Below are 15,142 nucleotides of genomic sequence, written 5' to 3' on the forward strand. Positions count from 1 at the left end.
CTTTTCTATGCAGTGGCCTGCTGGGGGGGGTGGATGCACCGAGAGGGACAGGAGCAGGATCGACAAACTGGTGCGGAGGTCTAGCTCTGTGCTGGGATGTCCTCTAGAGTCTGTGATGGTGGTGGGTGAGAGGAGGATGTTAGCAAAGCTGACATCCATCATGGACCCCCCCATCACCCTCTGCATGAGACCGTGGGTGAGCTGAGCAGCTCCTTCAGTCAGAGACTGAAACATCCTCGCTGCAGGAAGGAGCGCTTTCACAGCTCCTTCATCCCAACAGTAGTTAGACTGTATAACACATCATAATGTCTTGAGTCACTTGGACACTTTACCTCCTCTGCCATCACTTTATCCATACAGTCAGATACATTTTATTTATTACACTCACCCATATAATGCATACCGTATATGCTGTGTACCTTACCGGCTACAAATGTATATAATATTTTGATATCTGTATATAGTGTTTTTGATGTGTGTGTATATGTGTGTATATGTAAATGTGTGTATTGACATTGATATATATATTTATGTATATAGTGCTTATGTATATGTGTATAGTTTGCTATTTTATGTTATTTTATTCTATTCTATTTTAGTTTAGTTATTTGTTCTTACTCATCCTTTTCATTTTTTCTCTGTACTGAGCTGCTGTAATGCGCAAATTTCCCCGTCGTGGGATCATTAAAGTTTTATCTTATCTTATCTTACAGACTGCAAGGTCCTGTGCTGTTTGGGCTTATTATACATTAAAATTATTACATACCAGCAATATCCTTTTTCTGCATCACTTCACTTCCCAGAAGGAAAAGCAATGGTGGAGAAAACAAAGGCAAGAACGCAGAACAGTTAATTATATCTTTTATTGCTATGTGCTCCCCATTACAACAAACAGCATCAGTAGTGTACACTTCAATCTACACAAATACATAGTAAAGCAAATAGAACAGAGTGACTTACGCTCATGACGATCCAACACGTCAATGCATGGAAAGCACAGGGGTATTGATACAGTACATGGAAGATCCTATGCAATAATAGCTGTCTGCAGCTCAGGGATTGTCAAAGTAACATCTACAGCTATCCTATTTATCATTACAAGCTCTCTATAGCATTAGCAGCAGTGTTTATAGGCAGCAAGTAAATGATGTGAAAAGAACTGGGGAGAAAAATGAAAATACTGACAACTACAAACAGCTTTGCTGATTCACTGCTACTGCACTAGTTTCATTGGTTAAAATAAAGCACCTGTGTGGTCAGTTCATGCTGCTGTGTCGCAGCAACTCTGGTAAAGACTTCTACAAAACAGCTGTGAAAAAACAGCTTTCTGACAAGTAAAACATCTCAAAATTGAGCATGTATATTTACATCTAATTGTTTGCAAAAAACAATGTCATTTCTAGTCTATCGTGTTTGTTAAAACGCACAAATCTGCTTCCAATCTGAAAATATGGTTGAAGAAAGAGGTGATCAGTTTTCAATGGTTTCTCTGTGGCACATACTGTAACAACAAAGCAGAACCCTTAACTTTCAATAAATATTTATGCACTCAATGCTATATACATGTTCTATACATTGGCACACAGGAGTGAGTGTGGATAGTTGCAAGCTATTTGCTGAAAACACAAAACTGTGCCTTTGCTGTTGCAGTCAGATGCACGGTGGTTGCAAGGAAATCCTTTTTTTTTTTTTTTTTTTTAATAAATAGCTTTCCATCTTAAAACCCTTTTTCCACCATAAAAAAAAGCCATTTATAAGATACTTTGGAAAAAGAAATATGTTCCATTTACAGTAAGAGTCTTTTAAAAATTCCAGCTTATTGTGCTTACAGTTAGGCTTTATTGCTGCAAACATAAAATGTACCAGAGAACCCTGTTCAGACTGATTATGACAGGATGTATTGAGCTCTAAGGGCCATAAAGCATTATTATTTTTTTTTTTATTAAAACTGAATGACATAACTCTATACTGGCACACTGTGAAGGGGTTGATCAAATTTGCCAGACTCACTTCTCACAGCTCTGCACCCCCCTTTAGCACGCCGCTTCAGCAGCACTGGCAGAGAGCTGAAGAAACAGCCGGGTGATGAAGAAAGTCGGACTCCAGCAGCCAGAGATGTGGAGACTCCTGAGCTACAAGAAGAGTACGTATTGAACTTCACTGCACGGGCAGAACGTGCTGGGATACTCTGATGCTACTTAATGTGTTTGAAGGTTAATGTGTTTGTTTTAGAGTCCTTGGTGGTCAGAATTCATCTAAAGCAGCTTTAGCTATCTGAAATCAATTTATTAGGCTCACCTGTGAAATCCAATCCAGCAGTTCTGCTATCAACTCTACATTCACCAATCATCTACATTTTCAGTTTTTGCTGATATTATTAAAAAAGGTGCCAAATTTACCTTATTATTGCGGTCTCAGCGGGCGGTGATGTGTAGGTTACATAAATTGCTTCCTTTCAAATCTAATGCAGTTCAGAGGCGCACATCGCCGCTCTCTGTGACTTCAATAACGAACTTTTAGAAGTTTGACCTCTTTTACAGCTTAAGCAGAAACTGAAAGTGCAGAGCGGTGGCACTGCATCGCTTTTCTTTTCACAAGTGTACCCAATAAAGAGGCAAGTCCAATAAAAAGTGACACTAAAGTATGAGTAAAAATGCATTTTACATGTACTGTGAATGATTTTAGTCTTTTCACCTGCAGAGTGCTGTATGGTCCCCCTTATGTACACCATGAATACAGGGAGGGGCTGACAAACACTGCATGCCCCTTAGTTTGTTCCCTTCTTTGACCTTTGAGCAAAAACTTTAAGTGAAATGTCTGTGAAAAAATTGAAATATGACATCAGGTTATTGCAGCTAACATCAAAACTGCTTTCATACAAGTTTGTGTCCAAGAAAAAAACCAAGACAAAAACAGGATGAACACGTTGAGCTTCATCGTGCCGACAGGAAGATGTTTTATCTTTAAGCAGAGCCGGGCGAGCTTTCAGTGTTTGTGAAAAACTAGCTTAATTGCTTCTTGCCTTTAGCTTCATTTGTTTTTAATCACACAGACACAGAATGGTGTCAATCATCTAACTCCCAACAAGAAAGAGCATGAGTACATTTGCCCTTTGAGTTTTCTTTAAACTGTAAGTCACCTAGAAAAACTGGATGATATATCCATGATATGCGTTTGTGCTGATGTGAACAGCGCTGCCCTGGAAAGGCTCAACATCAGTGTTAGGATTGGTTAAAAAGGGCATTTGGGAGCACAGCCGTTTCTTAAAATTATACTGATATTTTCATACTCATTTCCATAGAGTGCCACTTGGAGCCACTTGTGGATGTGAGAAAAAAAAAACTGATGGTGTCATATTCACCTAAAGTATGATATTTGATTTTTGAATCAGATCCTGTGAACTCACAAGCGCTGAGACAGCTGAGCCGTTTATCAGTCGAGCTTTATAGTTTGATACAGGCAAGAAAAATGGCAGTTTGTAAACCTTCAAGTATCGGGGATTTTCAGGTGGATCAGATGATGTTTGTGAACTTGAGAACTAATTTGTGAATTATTTTTAACTTTAAAATTATACCAAACTCTGGCATCTACCTCAAAGGTCACAGAGTAGAGTTTAGGTATGGAGGCGTTTATTTAATAGCTAGATTAAACCAGAGCATTCAATGTTCGTAAAATGCATCACACAGCTGAGATTTATCCAAAAACACTATAACATTAAACGATTAGAAATGCAACAGGACTCATTTCTGGATGAGTTCGCTGTGATGTCTGCACCTGCTGACATTTGCTGTCTGGCTGGGATGTGATTTATTAAATAACAAAGCCACACAAACTGGTCCGTCTGGAGGGGAAATGCAGACACCTTCCTGCACCTTTTATCTGAGGTTTGACTGTGTATGTGACATTAGACAAATCATTAATATTTGCCTAAAAAAAGTGAAGATTGTGTTGAAATGTCAGACACCATGAATCTTGGAGACAGAGCTGAATAATGAACTTTCCTTTGGCTGTTTTGTTTCCCTGAAATTATTCACTATGAACTCAATTTAGCTTTTCATTTGACACGGATGAAAACCCTCTTTGGATCACGTGCCTTATACCTTGAAATGATTGAATGATCTGTCATATTAATATAAGGCACAGTAGCACGGCTGTTTCAGCCTAAGTAATCTGGAGCTGACTGCAGGTGGCTGAAATATTTGAGTCCACATTGGGGGCGAGCGGAGAAGGGAAATTCTTACAAAGTGAACCAGCACTTTTCTTTCTTTCTCTGTGGTGTTTTTTGGTGTGAGAAGACTCAGGATGAAGCTGGATTATCTACTGTACATTAAGAGTCCTGAAGGGGAAACAGTGTCACTTTCATCGCTCCACTTCAGAATATGCCGTAGGCTGCCGACTATCCATCAAGCTGTTTGACCTCTGACCCTCCGTAGGACCAGTCTGGGGTGATGATGCGGCGGCGGACAGCTTCCTGCTAGTGAGATCCACGTGCCGTGGAACCCGCCTTGGGGCTGTGGTGCTCTTTGACGGGGTTTTCTTAGCTGGAGCAGGCGTGGTGATGTGTTTTGCTGCACCGCCTGATGCGGCGGCTCCTTTGCCCGGGCCTTGTTTACCACCGCGAGTGCCGTTGGCTGCTATTGAGGCCGTTAGTGTCTCGAGCAGCTGAGAGGCTGATCCGAAGCGAATGTGTTCCTCTGTCTCAGCTGCCTCCGAGAACATAGAGAGGGCTCCAGTACGTTTATTGCAGGAGTCGCAGCACAGCTTGTTGTAGCCTGGAATGGAGCAGTATCTTGCTAATACCTCCATTTGGCAGAAGATGGATTTGTCCCCGTTACACGGCTCATCTGCAAGTCAAAGAGCACACAGTGTAAGCTCGATGGAGTGTCAAAACTCTGAGAAGCTGATTTAAGTGGTCTTAGAAAGAGATCAAAAAGGCAAAGTGGAAAGGGAAGCCACAGGAAGCACAAAGGCATGGTTTTTAATCAGAGACTGGCAGCGCTGAAAGTGTTTGTGCACAGTTTAGTACTGTAGTACATTCAGCATAACGATGCTCATTTAGTTCCGCTTAGACGCGAGCTGTGACCCACTTCCCTTTCCTACTCCGCAAACCAATTCCAAGCATGTTTTGTGTCGGCTCCAGTTTGTCCCCCTCGTGTTTTCACTTTTATTCGAGTCACACTCGGCTTTTGTTTCTCGAATAAACTGCTGATGTTCGAAAAACCCCGAGTGCTGCTTAACAGGACTCACAGCTGCCCCGAGGATACTTCCAGAGACCTCCATGACTTCTGATTGTATGCAGAAAAATGTCTGCATTATAATAAGAGATTTTTACCTTGTTTAATATTTTGCAACTGAATATGGAATTGCTACCCTTTAACACAAAAACAAGTGCCTTTATCTCTGTTGAAATATTAAATATGCAGCATGGTGAAGATATGCAGTAAAAGCCACAGCCACTGAGCCACATCAGTGTGAGCATCCTCTAAAAGAAACCACCTGAGTTCTGTTCATTCAAGCCTCCTCTTTCTGTTTTGATAACAAAGATATGCTTTTATTTAAATTATGTACACAATATGGACACAAAATAAACAGAACGATAACATTATATCACACACATCTACTGCTGAGCGGTAACAAATTGCCAGTACGTGCCTCTACACTGTGTTACAAGAGTTTTTGGTTAACTTGTCCGTGTACCTTAAATATTGACTTGGCATTTGTGTTTCACATAAAGAGCATGCAGCGACATTTGAAGGCGACGTGCACAACTTCCACTGACACGATCAATAAAGATTCTCATTTAAAATTCAGTGCTCGGAAAGAGCACACGGAGGATTCATGAAATGAGATGAAGTTAAAGAAAAGGTTTTTTTCAGGGCTTTGGAATTAGCAGCGTTTCTGCATCGCCTCCTTTTAAAGTGGAGTCTGATTTTCATCGCTGTTGGAAACAAAACAAACCTGACTTTGCATTTTTGTCTCATTGTGTCCTCTGAACGCTGTCCCAGTATAACAGTAACACACAAACTGTGCTTTGCATGTCTGCTGATCACACGCTGATCTCCTAAACTCCAAGTCATAGAGGGCCGCCCTGATGGGGCTTTTTTGATTGGCAATTTTTATTAATTATAAGTCATCCAGGCCGTAGATATCTTGGTGTGGAGTTTCTTTTTTTTAACCAAATGTAACTTAAGAGTAGCACATTTATTTACGTTGTGTCTTTTGGTTTGTGTTTTCGTACGATGGACATTTATTTGATTTAGCTGTAGCGATGCTTGCAGCTTTTTGGCTGTGAAGCTCAGACTCCTTCAGGACTGCTCTCTGCAGGCCTCCTGGGAAATTTCCTGCAGAGTAATGAACAGTCAGGTTTTCAAAGAATCCTCTGCGGCCTTTTCCAGCTGTGCATCTCTAAAATAGTTCTTCTAGGGTCGTGTAAAAGACTATCACTAATCAGATTTTGTATTATTCTCTTTGCAGAGAGCAACACCTCTGCACCCTACACGTCCAATTTCATCTCCTTACGGAGGATTTATACATCTGAGTTAAATCTGTGGTATAGACATGTCATAATCAGGATCCCCTCTGAAACCCTGGCACATAACCTACGCTGTAACCTGACGTTCACCTCCCTGAAATGTAACTACACGTCGTGCCAGCACAGCCCTAACGATTATGATTGGCCTGTTCATTACTGTCCTCCCCCACATTTCTGGCTACTTTTTCACCACAGTTCTTGAACTGATCACAGAGAATTTTATTTACATTATACATGCTTCCCTTAGGCAGTATTATTAGAAAGCACTGCATCAATTTTCATTGTTATGCAGATGATACTCAGCTTTACCTATCAATGAAGCCAGATGACACACATCAATTAGTTAAACTGCAGGAATGTCTTAAAGACATTAAGGCCTGGATGACCTCTAATTTCCTGCTTCTAAATTCAGATAAAACTGAAGTTCTTGTTCTCGGCCCCACAAATCTTAGAAACATGGTGTCTAACCAGATACTTCCTCTGGATGGCATTACTTTGGCCTCCAGTAACACTGTGAGAAATCTTGGAGTCATTTTTGACCAGGATACGTCCTTCAATGCACATATTAAACAAATATGTAGGACCGCTTTTTTGCATTTGCACAATATTTCTAAAATTAGAAACATCCTTTCTCAGAGTGATGCTGAAAAGCTAATTCATGCATTTATTACTTCTAGGCTGGACTATTGTAATTCATTATTATCAGGCTGTCCTCAAAGCTCCCTGAAAAGCCTTCAGCTGATCCAAAATGCTGCAGCTAGAGTACTGACAGGGACTAGAAAGAGAGAGCAGATTTCTCCCATATTGGCTTCTCTTCATTGGCTCCCTGTTAAATCTAGAATAGAATTTAAAATTCTTCTCCTCACCTACAAGGTCTTGAATAATCAGGCACCATCTTATCTCAAAGACCTCATAGTCCCATATCACCCCAACAGAGCACTTCGCTCTCAGACTGCTGGCTTACTTGTGGTTCCTCGGATACTTAAGAGTAGAATGGGAGGCAGAGCCTTCAGCTTTCAGGCGCCTCTTCTGTGGAACCAGCTCCCAGCTTGGATTCAGGAGACAGACACCCTCTCTATTTTTAAGATTAGGCTTAAAACTTTCCTTTATGATCAAGCTTATAGTTAGGGCTGGATCAGGTGACCCTGAACCATCCCTTAGTTATGCTGCTATAGGCCTAGTCTGCTGGGGGGTTCACATAATGCACTGTTTCTTTTCATTCACCTTATTTACTTTGTTTATACTCCACTCTGCATTTAATCATTAATCGTTATTAATCTCTGTCTCTCTTCCACAGCATGTCTTTCTCTCCCCTCAGCCCAACTGGTTGCGGCAGATGACCCCCCCTCCCTGAGCCTGGTTCTGCTGGAGGTTTCTTCCTGTTAAAGGGAGTTTTTCCTTCCCACTGTCACCAAGTGCTGCTCACAGGGGGTCGTTTTGACTGTTGGGTGTTCTCTGTATTATTGTAGGGTCTTTACCCACAATACAAAGCGCCTTGAGGCGACAGTTTGTTGTGATTTGGCGCTATATAAATAAAATTGAATTGAATTGAATTGAATTGAACAATCATCGCCTCAACGTAACAAACAATAATCACAGCCTCAATTCACAAACTGACCATAACAACGAGGGGAGACTCCGAAGGGTAAGTGTCAGCATTTTTAATTTTTTCTAAATGGTTGGCACCATAAATAAAATACCAGGGCATCACCATGAGCTAATTAACATATAATGCACCATGAATAAGAATGAATGGGGGGGGCAGTTAAATGGTTTTGAGATGTAATCTGTTGTGAGGCTGGTCATAACAGGAAAAATGAAGGCAAATTCAGGGGAATATTGTGTTATTTCTTCATAGTCTGCCTTTAAATGGCAAGCGTGACCTGACAGCACGTTACAGTCCATTTCTTACAAAAACATATAAAATAATATACTGTTAACTTTTGAATGGATTTTTCTCCCTTCCAGCAGCTGCTGGTTTCTTTTTCTGTAGCTGAAAGTGTGAGAAGAGCCGCTCTGAATCAATCACAGGCAAAGATTAAATGAAGTCTGACTTTTGTTTTGTAGTCATCCCCCTGACCATGAACTGGTTTCACCACACAACAATGAGGTACTTTGTAACAAATTACTGCAGCCTTGATGTTCACTGTGATGAATTTAAAAACCTGAGCAAGTTTCAAAGGGCTGCTGATTGACTGAATAAATGGAAATCATGGGCTGGTTGGGGGAAAATGCACAATTTGTTATGAAGGAGATGGAATCTGCAGAGTAAGGACAAATTACATACATTATGTATTTTGCCTCGAGGACCTGCTGGATTGAAAGACTGACATGTTGGAATTACTGATTGTGCAGGAGGAGGCACAGTGTGCTAAAATGTTAATAGAGTAAATAAAAAAAGGCAGAGTCTTTGTCATGAGCGTTCCACTAGAAGAGATTGATGCTGCTTTAGTTCTTCACAGATGACATGCTTACCATGGCAGGGTCCGGGTTTGCACGGCCTTACATTTTCAGGCTTTTCTCCGTTACACTGATCTCCAATCCGGCAAGTGATCAAACGCCTTTCTATCCCCTCGCCACACGTCACAGAGCACTGTGGGAGATCAAAGCAAAGAACACGGAGCTTCAAGTTCAATCTCCAACAAGAAGAAGAAGATCTTCCTTTCTCTTTCTAAGGGAGGAGTTTTGGAGGTTAGGACATTATCTTGGGAATAAATCATGCAACTAAAGCATCTTGTCTGATAGATTAATGGAAGAAGAATTTACTATTTGCTTTAGTGACGTCTTTACTTTGTGCCTGCCTTACTTTACACAGCAGATCTGATGAATTAACAAACTTAATGCAGTGAAATGAAAGCAAAGGTAATATTTAAACAGCACTTGAAATCCCTCTGCCAACAGGCCAAGCTGGAGAGCTTCTCGCCATTTTTAATTACTCAGGGCACTGTTATTACAACATTATTACAACATTTTTATTACATTTATAGATAAGACTGTCTGAAAAAGTGCAACATATGTGACAGGCAGCTTTTTACCCAACCTTCAAGTGTAGCCACTGAGACCAGGAATAAAGTTCTGCCTTCAGATATAAAAAGATGACAGAAAACCTTCAATTAAACTGTAACAAGTGGCGCCCGGCACAACGAACCTTGACCTTGACCTTTATCTCGAGGTCAAGGTCACCAAGACTTGAACTTGTCAGTATTTCTAGTAGATGCATCTATGGTATGAATTTGAACAAATTGTACAAATTCGGTATGAATCGGGCAGCTAGCTTTGCTGTGATATTGTTTTGGAGCAACATATGCTGCCATCCATGCAGGACAACGCCGAGCCACATTCTGCACGTGTTACAGCAGCGTGCCTTCATAGTAAAAGAGTGCGGGTACGAGACTGGCCCGACTGCAGTCCAGTCCCATCTGCCATTGAAAATGTGTGCAGCATTATGAAGTGCAAAATACCACAATGCAGACTCTGGGCTGTTGAGCAACGGAAGTTGTACATCAAGCAGGAATGGGGAAAGAATTCCACCTACAAAGCTTCAACAATTAGTGTCCTCAGTTCCCAAATGCTTAAGTGTTGTTAAAAGGAAAGGTGATGTAACACAGTGGTAAACATGCCCTGTCACACCTTTTCGGAACATGTTGCAAACTTTGTAGTGTATTCAGTTGAATATAGGGTGAAAAGAATTTGCAAATCATCGTATTCTGTTTTTATTTATGTTTTACACAATGTCCCAACTTCATGGGAAGTTATATACTGTACATACTGCTTATAAGGAGCTGCAGTCCAATCATGCTACAAAACCTCAATCCCCACAAATGACCAGCCAACACACAGATTCACATTAGCATCACCCCACTCAGCCCGACGTCTGATTTATGGGATTCTTTAAAGTTTTTTTAAGTCTCATTTGGAGGAAATAGAGGCTTTAAAACTGGCGTGGTTTCAGATGAAATGTGACACCGCTCTAAATTAAACATTACAAAAGCCTGAGTCTTTATACATTATCCTCCTGGGATCTTAAGCTCCTGCTGTATTAATCTACCGTAACTGCTCAGGTGACATTTGGTAATGGGAAACAAGTGGATACCTCTGACCAGGCTCCGGTCCTCCACTGGGCAGGACACGGTGCTCTGTTACAGGGCCTGCGACTCTCTGGCTTCTCGCCGCTGCAATATTTGCTGTGAATGGAGCGGTTTGTGCTGTCATGCAGGAACTGCACGCAGCGAACTGTTCGGATCTGAAAGCCTAGGCTGCCGCAGGTTTTGGTACAATGCTCCCATTCTTCTGAGATCCATCTGTAAAGCAAACAAGAGAGCATCACGGGGTTACTTAGTAATTGCCATGCAATCGATTGTGTAAATACAAACGGTACACATTTTAAAAGGGACCAGTTCAGAACGAGCCCCTGAGCCTCTTCCAGGTGACCGAGCACCTCATGCCAGCTCTGGCCTTCTGAGGAAGCTCATTTCTGCTGCATGTATAAGCGATCCTTTCGTTCACTCTCCACAGGCTATGGGCCGGAGTAGGAATGCAGATCAACCAGTAAACAAACTCACCACAACAGACCAGTTCAGTGGTCAGATCACTGCCATCCACCTGTTCCACCCTAAACCATTATGACCTGCTGGACTCTAACTGGTACCATAGTCTGTAAACTGGACAAAATACTTCATAACGAAAACTAACAAAGTGTTTACTTAGGTCACAAATCCTGTGAGCAGTACTGTACGCTCATTTCGTTACGGACTTCTAAAGTTATGTGACATCTGTTGGTGAAGAACCCCTGAAGCTCACTGAACATCTGTTAAAGGTGTCAATAAACAAACAAATACTTTTAGACTTCTGAATCGAGAGGACAGGCAGGAACGAGGGGAAATGATTCATGCTGGCAGGGAAGCAATAAACCAACACATAAAGCACGGGACACAGGAGCAGGGCTGAATGTCTTAGAGAGCATTAGCATGCCGAGGTGAAACGTTTGCTGGCACGAAGCCTGAGTGCAGACGAACTCGTCCCAAACGTCTCAGAAAAATGAGGACATATAATTATATATATTATGGAGAACAGAACGTAAGAAACATTTAAAATAGACTAATTTGACAGCAAAAGATGGGCATTTTATAAAACAAAAAGATCAATATAAAACAAACTGGTTACACAATGTAACACAATGTTTGTCTTTGACAAGCAAGTGTTGTTTTCTAACCCTTTTTATTGTAGAACAATAGAAAATGTTCATTATCTCTGTCAAACTTTGCGTTTGTAGATTTTAGAATAATTTCTTTGCCCCAAAATAGCAAAATTTCATCACTGTCTGTCACTGGGAAAATGACATGTGTAATGTCATCGTCCAAAAGCAAAGTTTGGGGATCAAAAATCTATTTTTTAGTTTGCTTGCATGTACAGAACTAGAAAAACATGGATTTAAACCCAAAGACGAGACAAAAGTGGAGACTTTTGATTCTAGGACACGTCATTTCCAGGTAAACTCATGTAAGTGTACCTGAAATGTCAGTAATAATCCCTCACTGCACATCAAAAATACACTCATAACAACAAGATCAGTAAGTTAAAGCAAAACCCAGAGATCTGTAAACTGTGATGACAGCTGCAGATCACATTTCTTTTCTTCCTCCGAGTAAGTTTGGTTAACACACTTTCGACAACTGATTTTCTATCCAGGTTTAAAAACACATGGAGCAAACTGAACTTTTAACAGCTGCTCATTAATGGTAACTTTCAGTGCTGCAACTTTTCTGAAAGACGTCTTTTCGCTGCTGTTGCTGTTCAGGAGGATTTGTTGGCGTTTTTGCTAAACCCAACAAGTTACTGTGACAAGCTTTCAAAGTATTACACAGTAATGAAAAGCCTTTTATCTGCTGAGGGTCACAGACAGCTTTCATCCAGGCCCACAAATGTTTGGTGAACATGAAGAACAGGTTACATGTAGGTTCATGTATTAAGGCTTTTGCACACTGTAAGACAAACTTTGCCATCAGATGCTGCATAAATCCACCGAGGCTGTACGATCTTCTCCACCATTCACTTAATTAATTAAATGTTGACCTTCATAAAGAATGGCTTTAAATTTTTTATCAGCACCAAAAAATATGTTAACAAGCCTTTATTAACAAGTGAATCTATATAAATATATCTGCATACGAGCAGAGCAGATTTATGGTGCCAGAAACGTCCTGAAACCAACCATTACTGACCAATCATGTTCAATCAGGCTGTGACTGCGTACAGGGTCAGAGAAAGAGGAACACGTAGGCTGAAATGCAAGCTCAAAACCAGCTCCTCTGGTCTGACAGTAAATTATGAGCTTTTCGATGTGTCTGCACTTATAGTCAGACTACTGAAAAAATGACTGATGCACACGGAGGAAGTCACACACATCAGTTTCTGCTGGCTGTGCTCAAAGCCCCAAAACACTGAAATGCTAAAAAATTAGATAATAACTGCTGGGTGCACAGAGATCAGAAAAACGGACAGGCAATCCAGGAGGGAGGCGGCTGTGGATCAGGAAGTACAGCAAGGCCAGCGGCTAATTGGAAGGCTGGCGGTTTGATCCCTGGCTCCTTCGGTTGAATGTACTAATAACAGAGTTTCAGTAACTGAAGATACTTAGTTTAAGCAATCATTCACCACCATTTATTTAACTCAGCTTGTTAAATTAGCATTACTCCATTACTAATTGTAATTCTAAATTGTATGTTCTAATTGACCAAACTTATGTTTTATAGTTCTTAAAAATCAAAATATGACTTTTAATCAATCGTGCTGAGTAAATTAAACATATCCCAGCTGACATAATGCGAGAGGCAGGGTATATACAGCCTGTTGCAGGGCTAACACAGAGAGAGGCAGACAACATGTGTTCAGAGTGTGGGAGGAAACCCACGGGGAGAACATGTAAACTCCACACAGCAGGAGGGCCGGGCAAAGGTGGAATCGAACTCAGACCGTCCAGAGGTTATTCTAGCTGTGAGGCAGCACTGCTAACCACCACGCCACTGTGTTGCCCAGTAAAAAAACACAATTTTTTTACAGTGTTGAACTGTGTCTGTTTAAATTTGGTAAACAAACAAACATGATAAAACTGGTACGTTAACATTTACAAACAACATTTGTCCATGGAACAATAAAAAACTGTACAAGTAGAGAACCAGAGGGGGAACAAACCACCACGCCACTGTGCTGCTGCTCATTAATCCAGTCTGTTAAAACCGGTATGAACGAGATTTTTAGCAGGTGCAAAACTGATGATATTAAGTTTTTTGAACTCAAACACATAATTACAATAAGATAGACCATTAAAAAGTACAGTGTACTCAGAATTAATAATTAATGTTGCAAAATGACACCTGTTTAAGTAAAATAAACTCAGTTTATTTCAGTAGGAGCTGTTGATTGGACTTAAAAACGCAATTACAGTAAAAAAGGACATGAAACAGTTCAGCTTACTCAGCATTAACAAGTAATGTTCACATATTAGGCAATTTTAAGTAACATGAAGTCAATATTTTTAAGTTGAATCAAAATCTGGGTTTACAGTGTATGTGCTTTGAGTGATCAGTCAGACTAAAGAAATGCAATCAAATTACAAAATATGACAAACTTAAGCTGAACTGCAGTCAGATATAAACATACTGGACCAGAATTTCATATAAATACATACAAACATGATCATCAGAGGGCAAAACACGGCTGTGAGGTGAAGGTGTTCGGGGAGTGTGGACTGGTGCTGTGGGGCTGAGGTGGTTGGAGTAGCTGATCATATCTACATCAGCACAGCTGGTTTTGTGCAGGTCTGCCATCGTTCTAGAAGCTGTGTGAGGCCATAATTACAGTAGCTGTGATGTTACTTTAAAAACTTAAAGAAAGGTGCCTGGGTGGCTCAGCGGTGAAGCTGGCGACCACATACATGTGCTATGTTGCAGTGGTGATCAACAAATCCACCAACACTAGAATACCTGACTCGCAGTGCGAGTCCCGGCCCGTCGCCAGCCTGTCTTCCCTTCTATCCTTCCCCTGTCTGTCTCTCCACTGCCCATAAAAGCCACTGTGGCCAAAAATGCAAAAAAAAAACCAACTTAAAGAGACTCACAGACTGTGTGGATACTCGATTGTGTACTTTTACTGTAAGCATTAAGGTTCATATTGTAACCCAAACCTTTTCTGTCCCTTATGAAGCAGCTTTTAGTGCCTAAATCTGACCAACTGAAAAGATAAAAACGGTGAAAATGAAAAATCTGAGTGAGAATAACAAAGTGCAGGACACAAAGAGCCCAAACAGAGCAGGAACCACAGCCGGAAAACTCATGACTGACACTACCGCCGCACTTCCATCCTCACAATGAGAACTTTATCACTCCATTAAAGGCAATCTTTATCTCCGGGCGTGAGTCTGGCTCACAGCTCGAGCGGGTGACCACAGGCCACAAGGTTAAATGCAGCAGCTCGGATTTGACTCTGACCCGAGGGCCTCTGCTGCCAGTCTTCTCCCACGCTCTGCGCCTCTTTACTGCGCTGGCTAATAAAGGGAAAAAGGCCCAAAATAATAATAATAATAATTATAACAAATTTAAAAAGAGGATTGTT

At 41.0% G+C, this 15,142-nt stretch overlaps 1 protein-coding gene across 1 annotated transcript in view; it reads right to left on the bottom strand.

Annotated features, from left to right (window-relative positions):
• Nucleotides 1-874: 874 nt before the first annotated feature.
• The window catches only part of adamts3 (ADAM metallopeptidase with thrombospondin type 1 motif, 3), a 146,010-nt gene continuing 131,742 nt past the window's right edge, over nt 875-15,142 (bottom strand). The window contains exons 20-22 of the mRNA XM_030723729.1: nt 10,626-10,833; nt 9,008-9,125; nt 875-4,844 (exon numbers count right to left, since the gene is read on the bottom strand). Of these exons, the coding sequence (XP_030579589.1) occupies nt 4,360-4,844; nt 9,008-9,125; nt 10,626-10,833 (811 nt within the window). The 3' untranslated portion in view covers nt 875-4,359. The remainder of the gene's footprint in view (nt 4,845-9,007; nt 9,126-10,625; nt 10,834-15,142) is intronic.

This window comes from Archocentrus centrarchus, unplaced genomic scaffold, assembly GCF_007364275.1.
Source record: "Archocentrus centrarchus isolate MPI-CPG fArcCen1 unplaced genomic scaffold, fArcCen1 scaffold_26_ctg1, whole genome shotgun sequence".
In the NCBI taxonomy this organism is placed as follows: domain Eukaryota; kingdom Metazoa; phylum Chordata; class Actinopteri; order Cichliformes; family Cichlidae; genus Archocentrus; species Archocentrus centrarchus.